General features: G+C 38.5%; 1 protein-coding gene across 1 annotated transcript; it reads left to right on the top strand.

Annotated features, from left to right (window-relative positions):
- The first annotated feature begins 3,981 nt into the window (after positions 1-3,981).
- LOC132140117 (THAP domain-containing protein 1-like) lies at positions 3,982-16,314 on the top strand. The gene is made up of 3 exons (XM_059548955.1): positions 3,982-4,059; positions 14,643-14,838; positions 15,237-16,314. The coding sequence occupies exons 1-3, from the start codon at positions 3,989-3,991 to the stop codon at positions 15,636-15,638; spliced, it is 669 nt and encodes a 222-aa protein (XP_059404938.1). The 5' UTR covers positions 3,982-3,988; the 3' UTR covers positions 15,639-16,314.
- The last annotated feature ends 1,825 nt before the right edge of the window (positions 16,315-18,139 follow it).

Consider the following 18,139-nt stretch of genomic DNA (forward strand, 5'->3'; position numbering starts at 1 on the left):
ACTAAAAAGCAAGGGACTCAAAATTGAACCCTGTGGAACACCAAACTGCATTGAGCCAATATTGGACCTGCAACCACCCAGGGACACAAACTGCCTACGATGTGATAGATAAGACTTGAACCAATTTAAAGTAGAGTCAGTAACACCAAAAACTTTTTTCCAATCAAGAGAGTAAAAGAGAATGGTCTAAAGTGTCAAAAGCTGCGCTGAGATTGAGTAAAATCAGGATTGACAGAGAGCCAGAGTCAGCAGCAATTAACAAATCATTGGTGACTTTAACCAATGCTGTTTCAGTACTATGCAGTTTGCGGAAGTCAGACTGGAGGAGTAAGATGAGTATTTAACTGAGAGGCCAAGTACTTTAGCCAAAAAGGGCAAATTGGAGATGGGACGAAATTTATTGATGTATTGAAAGTGTGAAAATAATGTGTGCTCTTTTTGAGGATAAAATCCCCCTAACTTCGCCCTGATCGGGAGCTGTGCCCTCATCTGTTTTCAGATCAGCACGGGTCACTTCATGTCATCTTCAGCTCATTAAACTATGACAGGTGAGTCTTTGCCAGTATGTAAAGTGATGAAACTATGGCACCATGTGCTGTTTAAAGTCATTTTTTAATAGGTTTAATGTTATATTATAGGCTCATAAAAAATATGTTAATTTGAGTAAAGCATTATTCTCGTCGGGCAAGACTTAGTTAATGGAGTGGATATTAGTAAACGTATGTGACTGGATTATGGTATGTCATTAATTAATAAAAAAAAAATCTAACTACCTTCCTAATTTTTTTGTATTCTATTTTCTTTTCATTTATTATGCAATTATGTGTGTGTGTGTGTGTGTGTGTGTGTATATATATATATATATATATATATATAAAGACCTCTAACACTAGCTTGCTCTATTCTTTTTCTATTCTATCTGTTTTCTTTTTATTTATTATATTATTTAAAAGCCCTTGCAACGTGTACACAGTACACAAACTGAGACTTGTTATAGCTCTTATATATCATTGCTTTTTGTTGTTTTTGATTGCTTCCACTGTCTTCATCTGTAAGTCGCCTTGGATAAAAGCGTCTGCTAAATGAATAAGTGTACATGTAATTTAAATGAAAGTAGGTGGACATAATAGATGATAATCAAGAAATGGAATTCCACGAAGACCGATATAATAGTTTGAATGTGAACAAATGTGTTCAAGTAAAATTAAGGAGACCGGACAAAGGGTGATCACAAGTAAAGAGGAAAAGTCATGATCACATTTGTCAAACAAGAAGAACAGTATATGAATCCTCTTAAACTTTCCAAAGTGAAATATGATCAGTGAATCATATTTCGTTGTTATAATTGCCAGCACATAGAGCATCCCACGTCTGTCTGCAAAGGGAAAGTGTGGAGAAGAGCATGAGTATGGGAAGTGTCAGGAAGAAACTAAGATGAAATGCTGCAGTTGTGGAGAGAGCGCAGGATGTCAAGAGCAACAGCAGGATCCTGAGGTCCAGGAGCTAAACTACATCCAGAATTTAACATATACTGTACACAAGCAGCTGGTAGACTGAAACAAGTAGCAGAAACAAGAATCCAAAGGGAACAGGCACAAACCTCTCAGGTGAATGAGTCAATGACACAGCTGAACTTGTTAAAAAATGACTCAACAGACAGTATTAAGATGATTCTGTGGCGATTATCTGTGAAGTGGTGAATGGTTCTGCACAGGTGGAAAGAAGATCAGACAAAATAAAAATTGTGGTAGAATATGCAAACTAATTCTTGAAATGAATTAGTATTTCAGTAGAGCAAATTCACAAGATATTAAAATCTAAAGAAGAAAAAAGAGAAGGAAGCTTAACAACAAGCTGTGATGCATCTCAGTGATCTCTGGTGATACATGACATTATCATGTCTTTCCTATCGCTTCACTGGAATGACAGAAGCTTGATCGCTAATGGGCAGGAGTTAAAAAAATATGATGCAGATATGAGTAAATCTCCTAATTTGTAATTTGTATACAAGAAACATGGTTATGCAAGTAATAGAAGTAATGGGTATACGGGGTAATCAGATTAGTACATTTGTATAATCATTGTTCAGGATTATCTGAGAAGTGCCATGGGAGAATCATCAAAACAAATGCTCATGTGTGGTGATTTTAATGCACACTATAGTATTTGGGCTTCAAGGAACAAAGATAAAACTGGTGAAGTAATAGAAGAATTCATGGAAGAAAACTTAAGTGTGTCTAAATGATGGAAACCCAACAAGAATAGACGTAATAAGAGGTGTCATGTTTATATAGTTTAGATAGTTTCAGCATCATTAGCTGGTAAATACATCTGCTCAGTATCTAAAGATGATATTGGAAGTGATAATTTTCCCGTGATCTGTAAATTCAAAATAAGATTTAAATACAAAGTTGTGATTTTGGTATTAATGTGAACATCTCGTCCACATCTGAACTCAAGGAAGAATGACTGGGAGGCGACTGAATTACATTCTGGAGAAAAGGGGAATGTTATCAACTTCTCTGAGTGGATTTAGGAGAAGTAGATCTACAGTAGGTGCGTTGATATTATTTGAAAATGAAGTTTAAAAAGCATATATAATGGAAGAATACATGTTTGCAGTATTCTTTGACAGAGAAAATGCTTATGATACTTTGTGGAGGGAAGGTTTGCTTATTAAACTGAATAAATTAGGTAAAGGTGGGAAATTTTATAATTATGGGTTAGACTTTCTATTTGAGCGTACCTTTCAGGTTAAAATTGGAGAAGAAATATCAGATCCTTATAACATTCTAACCCTAACTCCACAGGGTAGTGTTGTTTAATTTAATGATTATGATCTTTTTTTTGAGGACTATTTTTGATGGGGTATCTAGTGATGAAGTTGCTGATAAACTAGCAATTTTTTTTTTTTTTAAAAGCACTAAATAAGATGGAGGTGGATGTTAAAGTGACTAAAGGGGAAAATGATTATAAAGAAAAAGTTAATTAATAAATGATAAATTAGATAAGATAATAGCAGCACAGGGAGAGAGTAGGGAGGATAAATTGTCTGATGATATATATAGATAGATATATAGATATAGAATGTGTGTGTGTGTGTGTGTGTGTGCGTACCTTTCTATCCATTAATCATTTTCCTAAAATGTATATATATATATATATATATATATATATATATATATATATATATGATTCAGGTTTAGGATCTAGGTTATGATTTGTGTGGGTGGGAGTATTCTGGCTAATCTGGGGCATGAAGAGTTTATTGTGAGTGTTAGAGGAGCTGAATGTGATCTGAGTGCGACATAGACTGGAGAGAATATGAAACCATTATTATTATTTTCAGACTCGTCGCCTTTTCAGGTTTACGTCACATGCGTTACAGTAGGTCGCGATGATGCTCCTTTAGGAGTTATTCGTCATTAAACAAGAAGAAGAAGTCATCCCCGCGAACAGCCAATCAGATCTGAGCACCGACACAAAGTCAACACGCTGAACGGAAATACGCGTGAAGGGCGAAAGGGCGGGGCTTGGCGGCTCGGACTTCCTCTCAAATGTGTCAAATAAGATGGGTCTAAGTAATAACGATCTCATTTCAAACTCTTACTGTCTTGTTTAACTCCTGGCTGTGTATAAAGCAGGCAAATGCCACTGATGTGCTATAAATGACCGTCTTTGCACGCTGTCACCTGATGCCCGTTACTTTTCTCCGCGCTGCTGAGAGTCCTTCAATCACAGTCGACCGCGATCACCGCTCATGCGTATTTATAAATGACTTGTGCGTGTTAGGTACTGTACTTCATTTTTGTTCAAGATTACAACACTTGGAGTCCAGTCTGCAGGAAGACAGAGAGAAGGAAGGGAGCGAGCCGTGGCTCTCAGTGAAACTCTCAGCGTCGAGTCTGAAGTCATGAAGAGCGAATATTATTCCTGATCTTCAGAACATTATTCCTGATCATCAGATTCAGATCGCATCGCAGGAAACATGGTTCAGTCCTGCTCGGCGTACGGATGCAAAAACAGATACCACAAAGACAAAAACATCTCCTTTCACAAGTGAGCTCCATCATCTGTGTGTTTAGATCGAAGCACGGTATTGTGTTCTTGGCTCGGTTTGGTGAACTTGAGTTAAGTGTTAGTTCGGCTTTACTGGCTGCTATCTTCACACACGACTGGTTTGTTTAGTGAAGAGCAGCTGTCCTGGTCGACTTCACTCATGAAGCCTGGATGAATTTCTTCTGTGGAAAAAAAAAAAGATATTTGGAGAAATGTTGCAGTGTTTTGTTGTTATCAGTGGCCCTTTGCTTCCCATCATTCTTCAGAATATCTTCTTTAGTGATGTGATTCTGAGGTGATTAGTGATGTGATTCTGAGGTGTTTAGTGATGTGATTCTGAGGTGATTAGTGATGTGATTCAGAGGTGTTTAGTGATGTGATTCTGAGGTGATCTGATGTGATTCTGAGGTGTTTAGTGATGTGATTCTGAGGTGTTTAGTGATGTGATTCTGAGGTGATCTGATGTGATTCTGAGGTGATTAGTGATGTGATTCTGAGGTGACTAGTGATGTGATTCAGAGGTGTTTAGTGATGTGATTCTGAGGTGATCTGATGTGATTCTGAGGTGATTAGTGATGTGATTCAGAGGTGTTTAGTGATGTGATTCTGAGGTGATCTGATGTGATTCTGAGGTGTTTAGTGATGTGATTCTGAGGTGATCTGATGTGATTCTGACGTGTTTAGTGATGTGATTCTGAGGTGATTAGTGATGTGATTTCTGAGGTGATTAGTGATGTGATTTCTGAGGAGATCTGATGTGATTCTGAGTAGGGGTGCACCGATCGAGATCGGCCAATCGTTAATGCGCATCTCGCCAGTAAAGCCGGTTATCTAATCAGCGGTAAATTCCATCAGGTGCGTGATTTCACATAGAGCCGCTGTTACTACACAGAGCCGTTGTTAACTGTCTAGTTGCGCAAATAAACGCTGATGATGAACGTGGATTTGCGCATCTTCTCAGTTAACAATGGCTCTGTGTAGTACCAGCTGCTCTCTGTGAAATCACGCACCTGATGGAATTTACCGCTGATTACACAACCGGCTTTACTGATGAGATGCGCATAACGATCGGCCGATTTCGATTGGTGCAACCCTAATTCTGAGGTGATCTGATGTGATTCTGAGGTGTTTAGTGATGTGATTCTGAAGTGATTAGTGATGTATTTAGTGATGTGATTCTGAGGTGATTAGTGATGTGACTCTGAGGTGTTTAGTGATGTGATTCTGAGGTGATCTAAGGTGATTAGTGATGTGATTCTGAGGTGATTAGTGATGTGACTCTGAGGTGTTTAGTGATGTGATTCTGAGGTGATCTAAGGTGATTAGTGATGTGATTCTGAGGTGTTTAGTGATGTGATTCTGAAGTGATTAGTGATGTATTTAGTGATGTGATTCTGAGGTGATTAGTGATGTGACTCTGAGGTGTTTAGTGATTTGATTCTGAGGTGATCTGATGTGATTCTGAGGTGATTAGTGATGTGATTCCGGGGTGATTAGTGATGTGATTCTGAGGTGATCTAAGGTGATTAGTGATGTGATTCTGAGGTGATTAGTGATGTGATTAGTGATTTGATTCTGAGGTGATCTGATGTGATTCGGAGGTGATTAGTGATGTGTTTCTGAGGTGATCGGAGGTGACTAGTGATGTAATTAGTGATGTGATTCCGCGGTGATTAATGATGTGATTCTGAGGTGATCTGATGTGATTCTGATGTGATTAGTGATGTGATTCTGAGGTGATCGGAGGTGACTAGTGATGTGATTAGTGATGTGATTCTGTGGTGTTTAGTGATGAAATTCTGAAGTGTCTAGTGATGTGATTCTGAGGTAATCTAAGGTAGGGCTGGGCGATATCCAAAAAAAAAATCTCGATATTGTCAAAATTTGTACGATATTCGATATATATCTCGATATGTTTGCATTTGCATTTAAATAATAAAAAATAAAACATGATTTTCTTTTGCCCATTAAAAAAAAACTATTTAGATTAAACAGCTAATTTAAGCAGTTAAAAAATCTAGACCAAGAGATCACTTACTGCTTTTTATTAAATGAATACATGTAGGCCTATATGTAACTGAAGCAGTGCAAATTAAGTAACAGTTACAGAAAGTGCATTCTTCTTTTTAGTGCATGCAATTCACAATTTAAACTATGCAACTGGGATAAGTATTTTTTTTTAATTTTTTGAACAAGTTTTTAAGCTAAGAACACAAGTCTGTCAACTGTCTGTGGTTTTAAGAGAAGCTCTGTGGCATGAAACTATGTTCCTACTGACACTAAAAACCCTCTTAGATGGGGAGCTAGTTGCTGAAGCACATAGCTGTTTCTTATATATAAATTAATACCAAAGACTTTTGCATTCTCTCTGTCTATATTATGCAAACTGGTAAACATATCAGTGAAATTCCCCAATAGTAATTCCAAATGGCCATAGCCTATGTTTCTCTATTCAAACATCAGCGGTCGAGTAAGTGCATTTATTTTGCGATCACAAATGCAAACAATACAGTTGAGATCTCACTACAGAACACAGACGGCTGAACGACGCTTTAATTAGATCGCTCTATTCCAGCTTGTAGGTGTTTTCAGATTATCGGTGGCGGCTCTTCCGCAATGAGGAGTGAGCACGTGTGCATGGTTGCCAGATTGCTTAAAATAAGCAAACACCGGGCAGAAAATGTATCCTTGTAACAGTGGAGCTCTGATTCGGAGATTTAAACTCTTGTTATCTGGCAACCGCTATCATTAAAGCTCTCGTAGTAGAGGGGCGTAGAGCAGTCAGCAGTTACAGGTTCCTTTTTTGGACATTCGGCGCGTTCTTTTGGGAAAGTATGATTTAATTTGAAATATTCGATATTCCCGATATATTCAAATTTTACATCGTCATCAAAATTATTCCGATATTATTGCTAAAATTCGATATATCGCTCAGCCCTAATCTAAGGTGATTAGTGATGTGATTCTGAGGTGATTAGTGATGTGATTCTGAGGTGACTAGTGATGTGATTCTGATGTGATTAGTGATGTAATTCTGAGGTAATCTAAGGTGATTAGTGATGTGATTCTGAGGTGATTAGTGATGTGATTCTGTGGTGATTAGTGATGTGATTCTGTGGTGATTAGTGATGAAATTCTGAAGTGTCTAGTGATGTGATTCTGAGGTAATCTAAGGTAGGGCTGGGCGATATCCCCAAAAAAAAGATATCTCTATATTGTCAAAATTTTTACGATATTCGATATACATCTCGATATGTTTGCATTTGCATTTAAATAATAAAAAATAAAACATTTTCTTTTGCCCATTAAAAAAAAAAAAAAAAAAAAAAACTATTTAGATTAAACAGCTAATTTAAGCAGTTAAAAAATCTAGACCAAGAGATCACTTACTGCTTTTTATTAAATGAATACATGTAGGCCTATATGTAACTGAAGCAGTGCAAATTAAGTAACAGTTACAGAAAGTGCATTCTTCTTTTTAGTGCATGCAATTCACAATTTAATCTATGCAACTGGGATAAGTATTTTATTTTAATTTTTTAACAAGTTTTAAAGCTAAGAACACAAGTCTGTCAACTGTCTGTGGTTTTAAGAGAAGCTCTGTGGCATGAAACTATGTTCCTACTGACACTAAAAACCCTCTTAGATGGGGAGCTAGTTGCTGAAGCACATAGCTATTTCTTATATATAAATAAATATATATAAATGAATACCAAAGACTTTTGCGTTCTCTCTGTCTATATTATGGAAACTGGTAAACATATCAGTGAAATTCCCCAATAGTAATTCCAAATGGCCATAGCCTATGTTTCTCTATTCAAACATCAGCGGTCGAGTAAGTGCATTAATTTTGCAACCTCAAATGCAAACAATACAGTTGAGATCTCACTACAGAACACAGACCGGCTGAACGACGCTTTAATTAGATCGCTCTATTCCAGCTTGTTAGTGTTTTCAGATTATCGTCAGCGGCTCTTCCGCAATGAGGAGTGAGCACGTGCGCATGGTTGCCAGATTGCTTAAAATAAGCAAACACTGGGCAGAAAATGTATCCTTGTAACAGTGGAGCTCTGATTCTGAGATTTAAACTCTTGTTATCTGGCAACCGCTATCATTAAAGCTCTCGTAGTAGAGGGGCGTAGAGCAGTCAGCAGTTACAGGTTCCTTTTTTGGACATTCGGCGCGTTCTTTTGGGAAAGTATGACTTAATTTGAAATATTCGATATTCCCGATATATTCAAATTTTACATCGTCGTCAAAATTATTCCGATATTATCGCTAAAATTCGATATATCGCCCAGCCCTAATCTAAGGTGATTAGTGAGGTGATTCTGAGGTGATTAGTGATGTGTTTCTGATGTGATTAGTGATGTAATTCTGAGGTAATCTAAGGTGATTAGTGATGTGATTCTGAGGTGATTAGTGATGTGATTCTGTGGTGATTAGTGATGTGATTCTGAGGTGATCGGAGGTGACAAGTGATGTGATTAGTGATGTGATTCTGTGGTGATTAGTGATGAAATTCTGAAGTGTCTAGTGATGTGATTCTGAGGTAATCTAAGGTAGGGCTGGGCGATATCCCCAAAAAAAAGATATCTCTATATTGTCAAAATTTTTACGATATTCGATATACATCTCGATATGTTTGCATTTGCATTTAAATAATAAAAAATAAAAAATTTTCTTTTGCCCATTAAAAAAAAAAAAAAAAAAAAAACTATTTAGATTAAACAGCTAATTTAAGCAGTTAAAAAATCTAGACCAAGAGATCACTTACTGCTTTTTATTAAATGAATACATGTAGGCCTATATGTAACTGAAGCAGTGCAAATTAAGTAACAGTTACAGAAAGTGCATTCTTCTTTTTAGTGCATGCAATTCACAATTTAATCTATGCAACTGGGATAAGTATTTTATTTTAATTTTTTAACAAGTTTTAAAGCTAAGAACACAAGTCTGTCACCTGTCTGTGGTTTTAAGAGAAGCTCTGTGGCATGAAACTATGTTCCTACTGACACTAAAAACCCTCTTAGATGGGGAGCTAGTTGCTGAAGCACATAGCTATTTCTTATATATAAATAAATATATATAAATGAATACCAAAGACTTTTGCGTTCTCTCTGTCTATATTATGGAAACTGGTAAACATATCAGTGAAATTCCCCAATAGTAATTCCAAATGGCCATAGCCTATGTTTCTCTATTCAAACATCAGCGGTCGAGTAAGTGCATTAATTTTGCAACCTCAAATGCAAACAATACAGTTGAGATCTCACTACAGAACACAGACCGGCTGAACGACGCTTTAATTAGATCGCTCTATTCCAGCTTGTAGGTGTTTTCAGATTATCGGTGGCGGCTCTTCCGCAATGAGGAGTGAGCATGTGCGCATGGTTGCCAGATTGCTTAAAATAAGCAAACACCGGGCAGAAAATGTATCCTTGTAACAGTGGAGCTCTGATTCTGAGATTTAAACTCTTGTTATCTGGCAACCGCTATCATTAAAGCTCTCGTAGTAGAGGGGCGTAGAGCAGTCAGCAGTTACAGGTTCCTTTTTTGGACATTCGGCGCGTTCTTTTGGGAAAGTATGCTTTAATTTGAAATATTCGATATTACCGATATATTCAAATTTTACATCGTCGTCAAAATTATTCCGATATTATCGCTAATATTCGATATATCGCCCAGCCCTAATCTAAGGTGATTAGTGATGTGATTCTGAGGTGATTAGTGATGTGATTCTGAGGTGATCTGATTATGATTAGTGATTTGATTCTGGGTTGATCTGAGGTGATTAGTGATGTGATTTTGAGGTGATTAGTGATGTGATCTGAGGTGATTAGTGATGTGATTCTGATGTGATTACTGATGTGATTCTGAGGTAATCTAAGGTGATTAGTGATGTGATTCTGTGGTGATTCTGAGGTGATTAGTGATGTGATTCTGTGGTGATTAGTGATGTGATTCTGTGGTGATTTTGAGGTGATTAGTGATGTGATTCTGTGGTGATTAGTGATGTGATCGGAGGTGACTAGTGATGTGATTAGTGATTCTGAGGTGATTAGTGATGTGATTCTGTGGTGATTCTGAGGTGATTAGTGATGTGATTCTGAGGTGATTAGTGATGTGATTCTGAGGTGATCTGATTATGATTAGTGATTTGATTCTGGGTTGATCTGAGGTGATTAGTGATGTGATTTTGAGGTGATTAGAGATGTGATTCTGATGTGATTAGTGATGTGATTCTGAGGTAATCTAAGGTGATTAGTGATGTGATTCTGAGGTGATTAGTGATGTGATTCTGTGGTGATTCTGTGGTGATTAGTGATGTGATTCTGAGGTGATCAGAGGTGACTAGTGATGTGATTCTGTGGTGATTAGTGATGAAATTCTGAAGTGTCTAGTGATGTGATTCTGAGGTAATCTAAGGTAGGGCTGGGCGATATCCCAAAAAAAAGATATCTCTATATTGTCAAAATTGTTACGATATTCGATATATATCTCGATATGTTTGCATTTGCATTTAAATAATAAAAAATAAAACATGATTTTCTTTTGCCCATTAAAAAAAACTATTTAGATTAAACAGCTAATTTAAGCAGTTAAAAAATCTAGACCAAGAGATCACTTACTGCTTTTTATTAAATGAATACATGTAGGCCTATATGTAACTGAAGCAGTGCAAATTAAGTAACAGTTACAGAAAGTGCATTCTTCTTTTTAGTGCATGCAATTCACAATTTAAACTATGCAACTGGGATAAGTATTTTATTTTAGTTTTTTTAACAAGTTTTAAAGCTAAGAACACAAGTCTGTCAACTGTCTGTGGTTTTAAGAGAAGGTCTGTGGCATGAAACTATGTTCCTACTGACACTAAAAACCCTCTTAGATGGGGAGCTAGTTGCTGAAGCACATAGCTATTTCTTATATATAAATATATATAAATGAATACCAAAGACTTTTGCATTCTCTCGGTCTATATTATGGAAACTGGTAAACATATCAGTGAAATTCCCCAATAGTAATTCCAAATGGCCATAGCCTATGCTTCTCTATTCAAACATCAGCGGTCGAGTAAGTGCATTTATTTTGCAATCACAAATACAAACAATACAGTTGAGATCTCACTACAGAACACAGACCGGCTGAACGACGCTTTCATTAGATCGCTCTATTCCAGCTTGTTAGTGTTTTCAGATTATCGTCAGCGGCTCTTCCGCAATGAGGAGTGAGCACGTGCGCATGGTTGCCAGATTGCTTAAAATAAGCAAACACCGGGCAGAAAATGTATCCTTGTAACAGTGGAGCTCTGATTCGGAGATTTAAACTCTTGTTATCTGGCAACCGCTATCATTAAAGCTCTCGTAGTAGAGGGGCGTAGAGCAGTCAGCAGTTACAGGTTCCTTTTTTGGACATTCGGCGCGTTCTTTTGGGAAAGTATGCTTTAATTTGAAATATTCGATATTACCGATATATTCAAATTTTTCATCGTCGTCAAAATTATTCCGATATTATCGCTAATATTTGATATATCGCCCAGCCCTAATCTAAGGTGATTAGTGAGGTGATTAGTGATGTGATTTTGAGGTGATCTGATTATGATTAGTGATTTGATTCTGGGTTGATCTGAGGTGACTAGTGATGTGATCTGAGGTGATTAGTGATGTGATTCTGAGGTAATCTGATTATGATTAGTGATTTGATTCTGGGTTGATCTGAGGTGATTAGTGATGTGATTCTGAGGTAATCTGATTATGATTAGTGATTTGATTCTGGGTTGATCTGAGGTGATTAGTGATGTGATTCTGGGGTGATTAGTGATGTGATTCTGTGGTGATTCTGAGGTGATTAGTGATGTGATTCTGTGGTGATTAGTGATGTGATTCTGTGGTGATTCTGAGGTGATTAGTGATGTGATTCTGTGGTGATTAGTGATGTGATTCTGTGGTGATTCTGAGGTGATTAGTGATGTGATTCTGAGGTGGTATGATAAGTGATTTGATTTTGAGATGATTAGTAATGCGATGGAGGTGATTAGTGATGTGATTCTGAAGTGTTTAGTGATGTAATTCTGAGGTAATCTAAGGTGATTAGTGATGTGATCTGAGGTGATTAGTGATGTGATTCTGAGTAGGGGTGCACCGATCGAGATCGGCCGATCGTTAATGCGCATCTCGCCAGTAAAGCCGGTTATCTAATCAGCGGTAAATTCCATCAGGTGCGTGATTTCACATAGAGCCGCTGTTACTACACAGAGCCGTTGTTAACTGTCTAGTTGCGAATGATGATGATGAATGTGGATTTGCGCATCTTCTCAGTTAACAATGGCTCTGTGTAGTACCAGCTGCTCTCTGTGAAATCACGCACCTGATGGAATTTACCGCTGATTACACAACCGGCTTTACTGATGAGATGCGCATAACGATCGGCCGATCTCGATCGGTGCACCCCTAATTCTGAGGTGATCTGATGTGATTCTGAGGTGTTTAGTGATGTGATTCTGTGGTGATTAGTGATGTGATTCTGTGGTGATTCTGAGGTGATTAGTGATGTGATTCTGTGGTGATTAGTGATGTGATTCTGTGGTGATTCTGAGGTGATTAGTGACGTGATTCTGAGGTGATGTGATTAGTGATTTGATTTTGAGATGATTAGTGATGCGATTCAGGTGATTAGTGATGTGATTCTGAAGTGTTTAGTGATGTAATTCTGAGGTAATCTAAGGTGATTAGTAGGGCTGTGACGGTGGCTGATTTTTACCACCGCGGTAGTCATGGACCAACAACCGCCGGTGGCGCGGTGTTTGAAAAAAAAATATATATATATATTAGTTATTATCAGGTGCAAGTTAAGCGAGCGCGGACGGTCCTATGCTCAAAGGCGGTGCCCGCTTACTTTGTGCGTATCCTTTCATATCAAACTGTGAAATAAACTATGTGCAAGCAGTGTCGTGGTCAGTTAATTCATGGAATTACCAAAAAAGGTGATTAAAGCTGACTTAAACTGTGCATGCATGTGATATATTTTATATATATTATATACAGGATATATTTATATGCACGTCTAGAAATCAGCCCAGCACTGTCTCACTCAATTAACACATCCTATTTAACTTGTCAGTTCGTGTTTATTTGAGCACTTCTGTCAGTGAACGCTGCCTGCAAAACACTAAAATAAATATCAAAGAAATAATGTTTATTTAGGCTACAAGAAAGATACACCCTAACGGACGCGAGCGACGCAACACGAGAAAATACTGATTATAATCAGTGATGCTACACTGGATGCAGCACAACACGACATGATAAATCCCCGTCCGGTCTGTGATGTAGGCTACTGACACAGAGTTCAAATGTCCTGTATAGATACTAGACAGACTAAACCTGTCGCAACGCGGTTGTTGCGTCTGGTTTACTTTTCCGCCACCAAGCAAGCTCAGTAACTCCTCATCTGCACGTGCTCTCTTTGAAATAGGAATCGTTGCCATATTTCTTGTTACCATCTTTTATTTATCGCTGTCTCGTTTGTATTTGGCCAGTTTGGAGAAAGCCTCACCAAACCTTACCAGCCAGCGTTTGCGATCACGAGAACTTGTGTAAACGCTGATGGGTGACATGAATGCAGATGACTCCAGATCGGTGAGGTGGTATTTGCTTTCCCAACAAGATCCATCGCCCAACACTAAATTAATTTGTTGAATGTATAAACTGTATTTTCCCGCGCTCAAATCTGCCAATCTAAAGGAAACGCTGTGTTTGAGGTAATTTGTTAATTACCATAGACTTATAATTTGCAACTATTACAGTTATTACACTTATATACAAAACTTTGTATTATGTTTGTGACGTCACGTGCACTACCGCCGGTGGCAGTAGACAACCGCGGTAGCAACCGACCACCGCGGTGATGCGGTTGTCACGGCAACCGTCACAGCCCTAGTGATTAGTGATGTGATTCTGAGGTAATCTAAAGTGATTAATGATGTGATTCTGAGGTGATTAGTGATGTGATTCTGAAGTGTCTAGTGATGTGATTCTGAGGTAATCTAAGGTGATTAGTGATGTGATTCTTGAGGTGATCTGATTGTGATTAGTGATTTGATTCTGGGTTGATCTGATTGTGATTAGTGATTTGATTCTGGGTTGATCTGAGGTGATTAGTGATGTGATTCTGAGGTGATTTGATTCTGAGGTGATTCTGATGTGATTAGTGATGGGATTCTGAGGTGATTCTGATGTGATTAGTGATGGGATTCTGAGGTGATTCTGGTGTGGTTAGTGATGTGATTCTGAGGTAATTTAAGGTGATTAGTGATGTGATTCTGAGGTGATTAGTGATTTGACTCTGAGGTGATTAGTGATTTGATTCTGAGGTGATCTGAGGTGATTAGTGATGTGATTCTGAGGTGACTAGTGATTTGATTCTGAGGTTATTAGTGATGTGATCTGAAGTGATTAGTGATGTGGTTCTAAGGTGATCTGAGGTGATTAGTGACGTGATTCTGAGGTTATTGATGTGATTCTGTTGTGATTAGTAATGTGATTCTGAGGTGATTAGTGATGTGATTGTTGTTTGTGGCACAGGTTTCCTCTGGCGCGGCCGGACATCTGTGGGAGATGGCTGGCTGCTATTAAGAGAAGGAACTTCAAACCCACCAAGTACAGCAACATCTGCTCTCAGCACTTCACCAGAGACTGCTTCAAGCACGAGTGCAACAACCGTGTGCTGAAGGACAACGCTGTGCCCTCGCTCTTCACCTCCAGCAGACTACAGACGGAGGTGACTCAACGCCTAACCACGTTTACCTAAGGCCACAGTCTGATCCACACCTGTTTCTGATGAATGTGGTGTAGTCACGCTCTTTTAAAAAAAAGTTAAAAGGACATTTTATAATTTCAGTCATTTGGATAATCTCTATTTTTTTCGCTCCCAGTTCAGCTGAACATTAACATTTAATTGCATTAATTTTTTTCCCCTATCCCTGACCCTTACCTCATACTGTAGTTTTCTGTCTAACCATTATAACTAATTAGTTAGATGCAAACATGGCCCTGTCCCAAATGCTTTCCCCAAGTGGGACATGGACTTTGATTTCCCATCACATGAGTTCTTATAAATCCCCTCATAGGCAGGTTTGCTGAGGAAAAATAACATAATTTGCCCTTGGTTGTTCACAGGCAGCATCTCTTGAGGAAACCTTCAGCCCAGACCTGGAATTTCCTCTGAGTCTCCCAATGTCTGACGCTGAAGAGACTCCGGAGGAGCGTCCGTCTGAAGCCCAGCCCGGCCCAGACCACTCCAGCACCTTCGTCTCCTGCGACCACAACTACACGGTGGAGGACACGGTGCAGCAGAAGAGACGCATCGAGACGCTGCAGGAACAGCTGGAGAAGCTGCGCAAGAGACTGAAGACGGTGCAGCAGAAGTGCAGGAGGCAGGAGAGACAGCTGGAGCGCTTCAGAGCCATGAGACAGGTCCAGAAGCCCAGCAAGGACACTCCACTGGGAGACGGCTACGTCATCCTGCCCAAAGAGATCTACGACGTCCTGAGAGGAATAGAGACCATCGGAGCGCTGTGAGGGACGTCGAGCGTGAGAGAGTCACGGTTCTAAAGGGGTTTGACTTCTTCTGTCTGTCATGACCTGTGTTCTGTGTGTGTGAACGTGTTCTCTGTGACTGAAGGAGGTTCTGATCACAGATCTTTGTGGAACTGAATGTCCTTTCAGGAGAAGATCGTCCTCTTCAGAGCAGAACTAACTCCACATGCAGTAACTGCGTGAGAGGATTCAGGTGTAGAATACAGAGAAACTGAACTCTTTAGCTCTTGTGAAGATGGTTAGATGCCATGAGACTCGACCGACGCCGTGACAAACGCTTCAGTGGATCAGGTTCTCATCATCTACAGATCTGTTGACATGTTTGTTCTGTTATTAAATGTTTTTTTCTCATTTAAACCTCTAGAGTTTATACTGACTAGTTTTTGATTTGATTAATGTTGTATGACCAAACTGGACTTCACTAAACACATCTTCAGCAGCCATAGAGTCTCATATCAAAGGGCTTTCAGCTGTTCGTTGTTGCTTTCTCACCTTTGCTTGTTCATTTATTATTTACAAAAAACTTTAATAATTGTGGAATCAATTTAAGCCATATATGGGTAAAAGTATATTTTTGCTGGGAAAACTCATTGTTGCCTTACAGTCACAGCGCAATTGTTTATGTGTTTGACTTTCAATACAAGGCTCTCGTTCTTGACCTCAGTTTGTGCTCGAGTGTTTTTGAATGAGTTTAGTGTTTATTACAGACACACACTTAATGGAAGGTAATTGTAAATATGACTAGTAGCTGGTCAGATACTGTAAAACCTGATGATTATGTTATTTTAAATGAGTCTAACCCTTAAGATTACTGTTATAAACATGAGCCGCGTCCAAAAGGTAAAGGTGTTGCTTCAGTTATAGTAATATTTTCAGTATTTCCCAGAAGTCTGGTTTGAAGTATAATTAGTTTGAGGTAAAGGTGCTTCAAATAACCCGAAGTTGAAGTTTATTTGTATAGCCCTTTGCACTATACTAATTGTTGCAAAGCAGCTTTACAGAAAATTTAGTTTCTACAATATTTAGTAGAAGCTCATCAGTGGTGACTCAGTTTATGTGCTTATGACAGGAATGTATTTAAAAAAAATCAATTAAAGACGTAATAAAACAGATGAACACTATTAACAGCAATTATTATATGATGCAGTCACACTTGTAGCAATATTTGTTAGTTCTGTTTGTTGATTCAAGGTTAGCATCATCTGGGGTCCTCTGAGGGTCAGCATCATCTCTTCTCAGGTGTTCTGGATCCAGACTGGAGCTTGTGTAAATCCTAGTTACCACGAGATGAAGATCCAGCAGAAACAGAGAAACAAACAGAGACATCATTAGCATAGCTGCTGATCCAACAGAGTAAAATCAATTAGGTTAACCCAAGCTAAAGAATAAGAATGCACATTTGATCAGATACAACTGCAGTCACAATTTAAGAGATACATTATTTAAATGCTTGGCGAAAGAGATGTCCAGCGTTTTGTGACCTTAGGGTGCGTGATGGGTTGTAGCGTGGTAGAAGGCTAGTTAGGTACGCAGGAGCTAAACCATTTAGGGCCTTATAGGTAAGTAATGATAATTTGTAACTGATACAGAACTTAATAGGTAGCCAGTGCAGAGACTGTAAAATTGGGGGAATATGATCATATTTTCATATGATTTCTATTTTCGACCTGTAGCTTGTTTATTGAAGAAGCAAACAATTTTTGACTGTAGAGGAAGTAACAGTACATCTGTCTAATTGCTGTAGTCTACTGTAAACTGTAGTCTACTAGATTCTGTGTACTGTTTTTTTTTGGTCCAATAATTGAAAACATAACTATGTGATCATATATGATTAAGTAATATGCTAACAATTTACCAATCTGTCACAAGATATACATCCACTATCAGATGATAAGAGCAGTCTCAGTACTAGTCAGTAGTTTCTGGTATCATATCAAGTTTTTTCTGAGCTATTGGATTTGTTGAGGAATTGAGACAGGTCAGAAAAATTATTTATAAAGCAGTCTTTTGGTAGAAATGATGGTTCTACTATATTTGTAACAAGGAGTTAAGTTGAGTTCACTGCAGTCACCCGGATCCAGTACGTATCCAGACCAGATGGTGGATCAGCACCTAGAAAGGACCTCTACATCCCTGAAAGACAGCGGAGACCAGGGGCCTGTACCATGATGGAAGCTGAACAAATTCAGAGTTACAGGATTAGTTTTGAGTTGACAAAACCAAACCTCTGCAATCTGGCTCTGTTGGTACCATGATGCTGTTCATCAACTTTCTTTGTCAACTCAGGCTTTGATCCTGAGTTTGTGGAGCGCGTGCACATGAATGTGTGACATCACTGGCGAGCAGCCAATCACGAGCCTTGCAACACTAATCAAGTTTGATCTACTTCTCGCGAGAGACCCAGCGAGATTCAGAACTAAAGGTTAAAGGTTTTGCTAAAGGTTAACAGATTGAAGAATACGACAAATTTAAACGTCATATGA

Source organism: Carassius carassius, chromosome 4, assembly GCF_963082965.1.
Source record: "Carassius carassius chromosome 4, fCarCar2.1, whole genome shotgun sequence".
NCBI classification, from domain to species: Eukaryota; Metazoa; Chordata; class Actinopteri; order Cypriniformes; family Cyprinidae; genus Carassius; species Carassius carassius.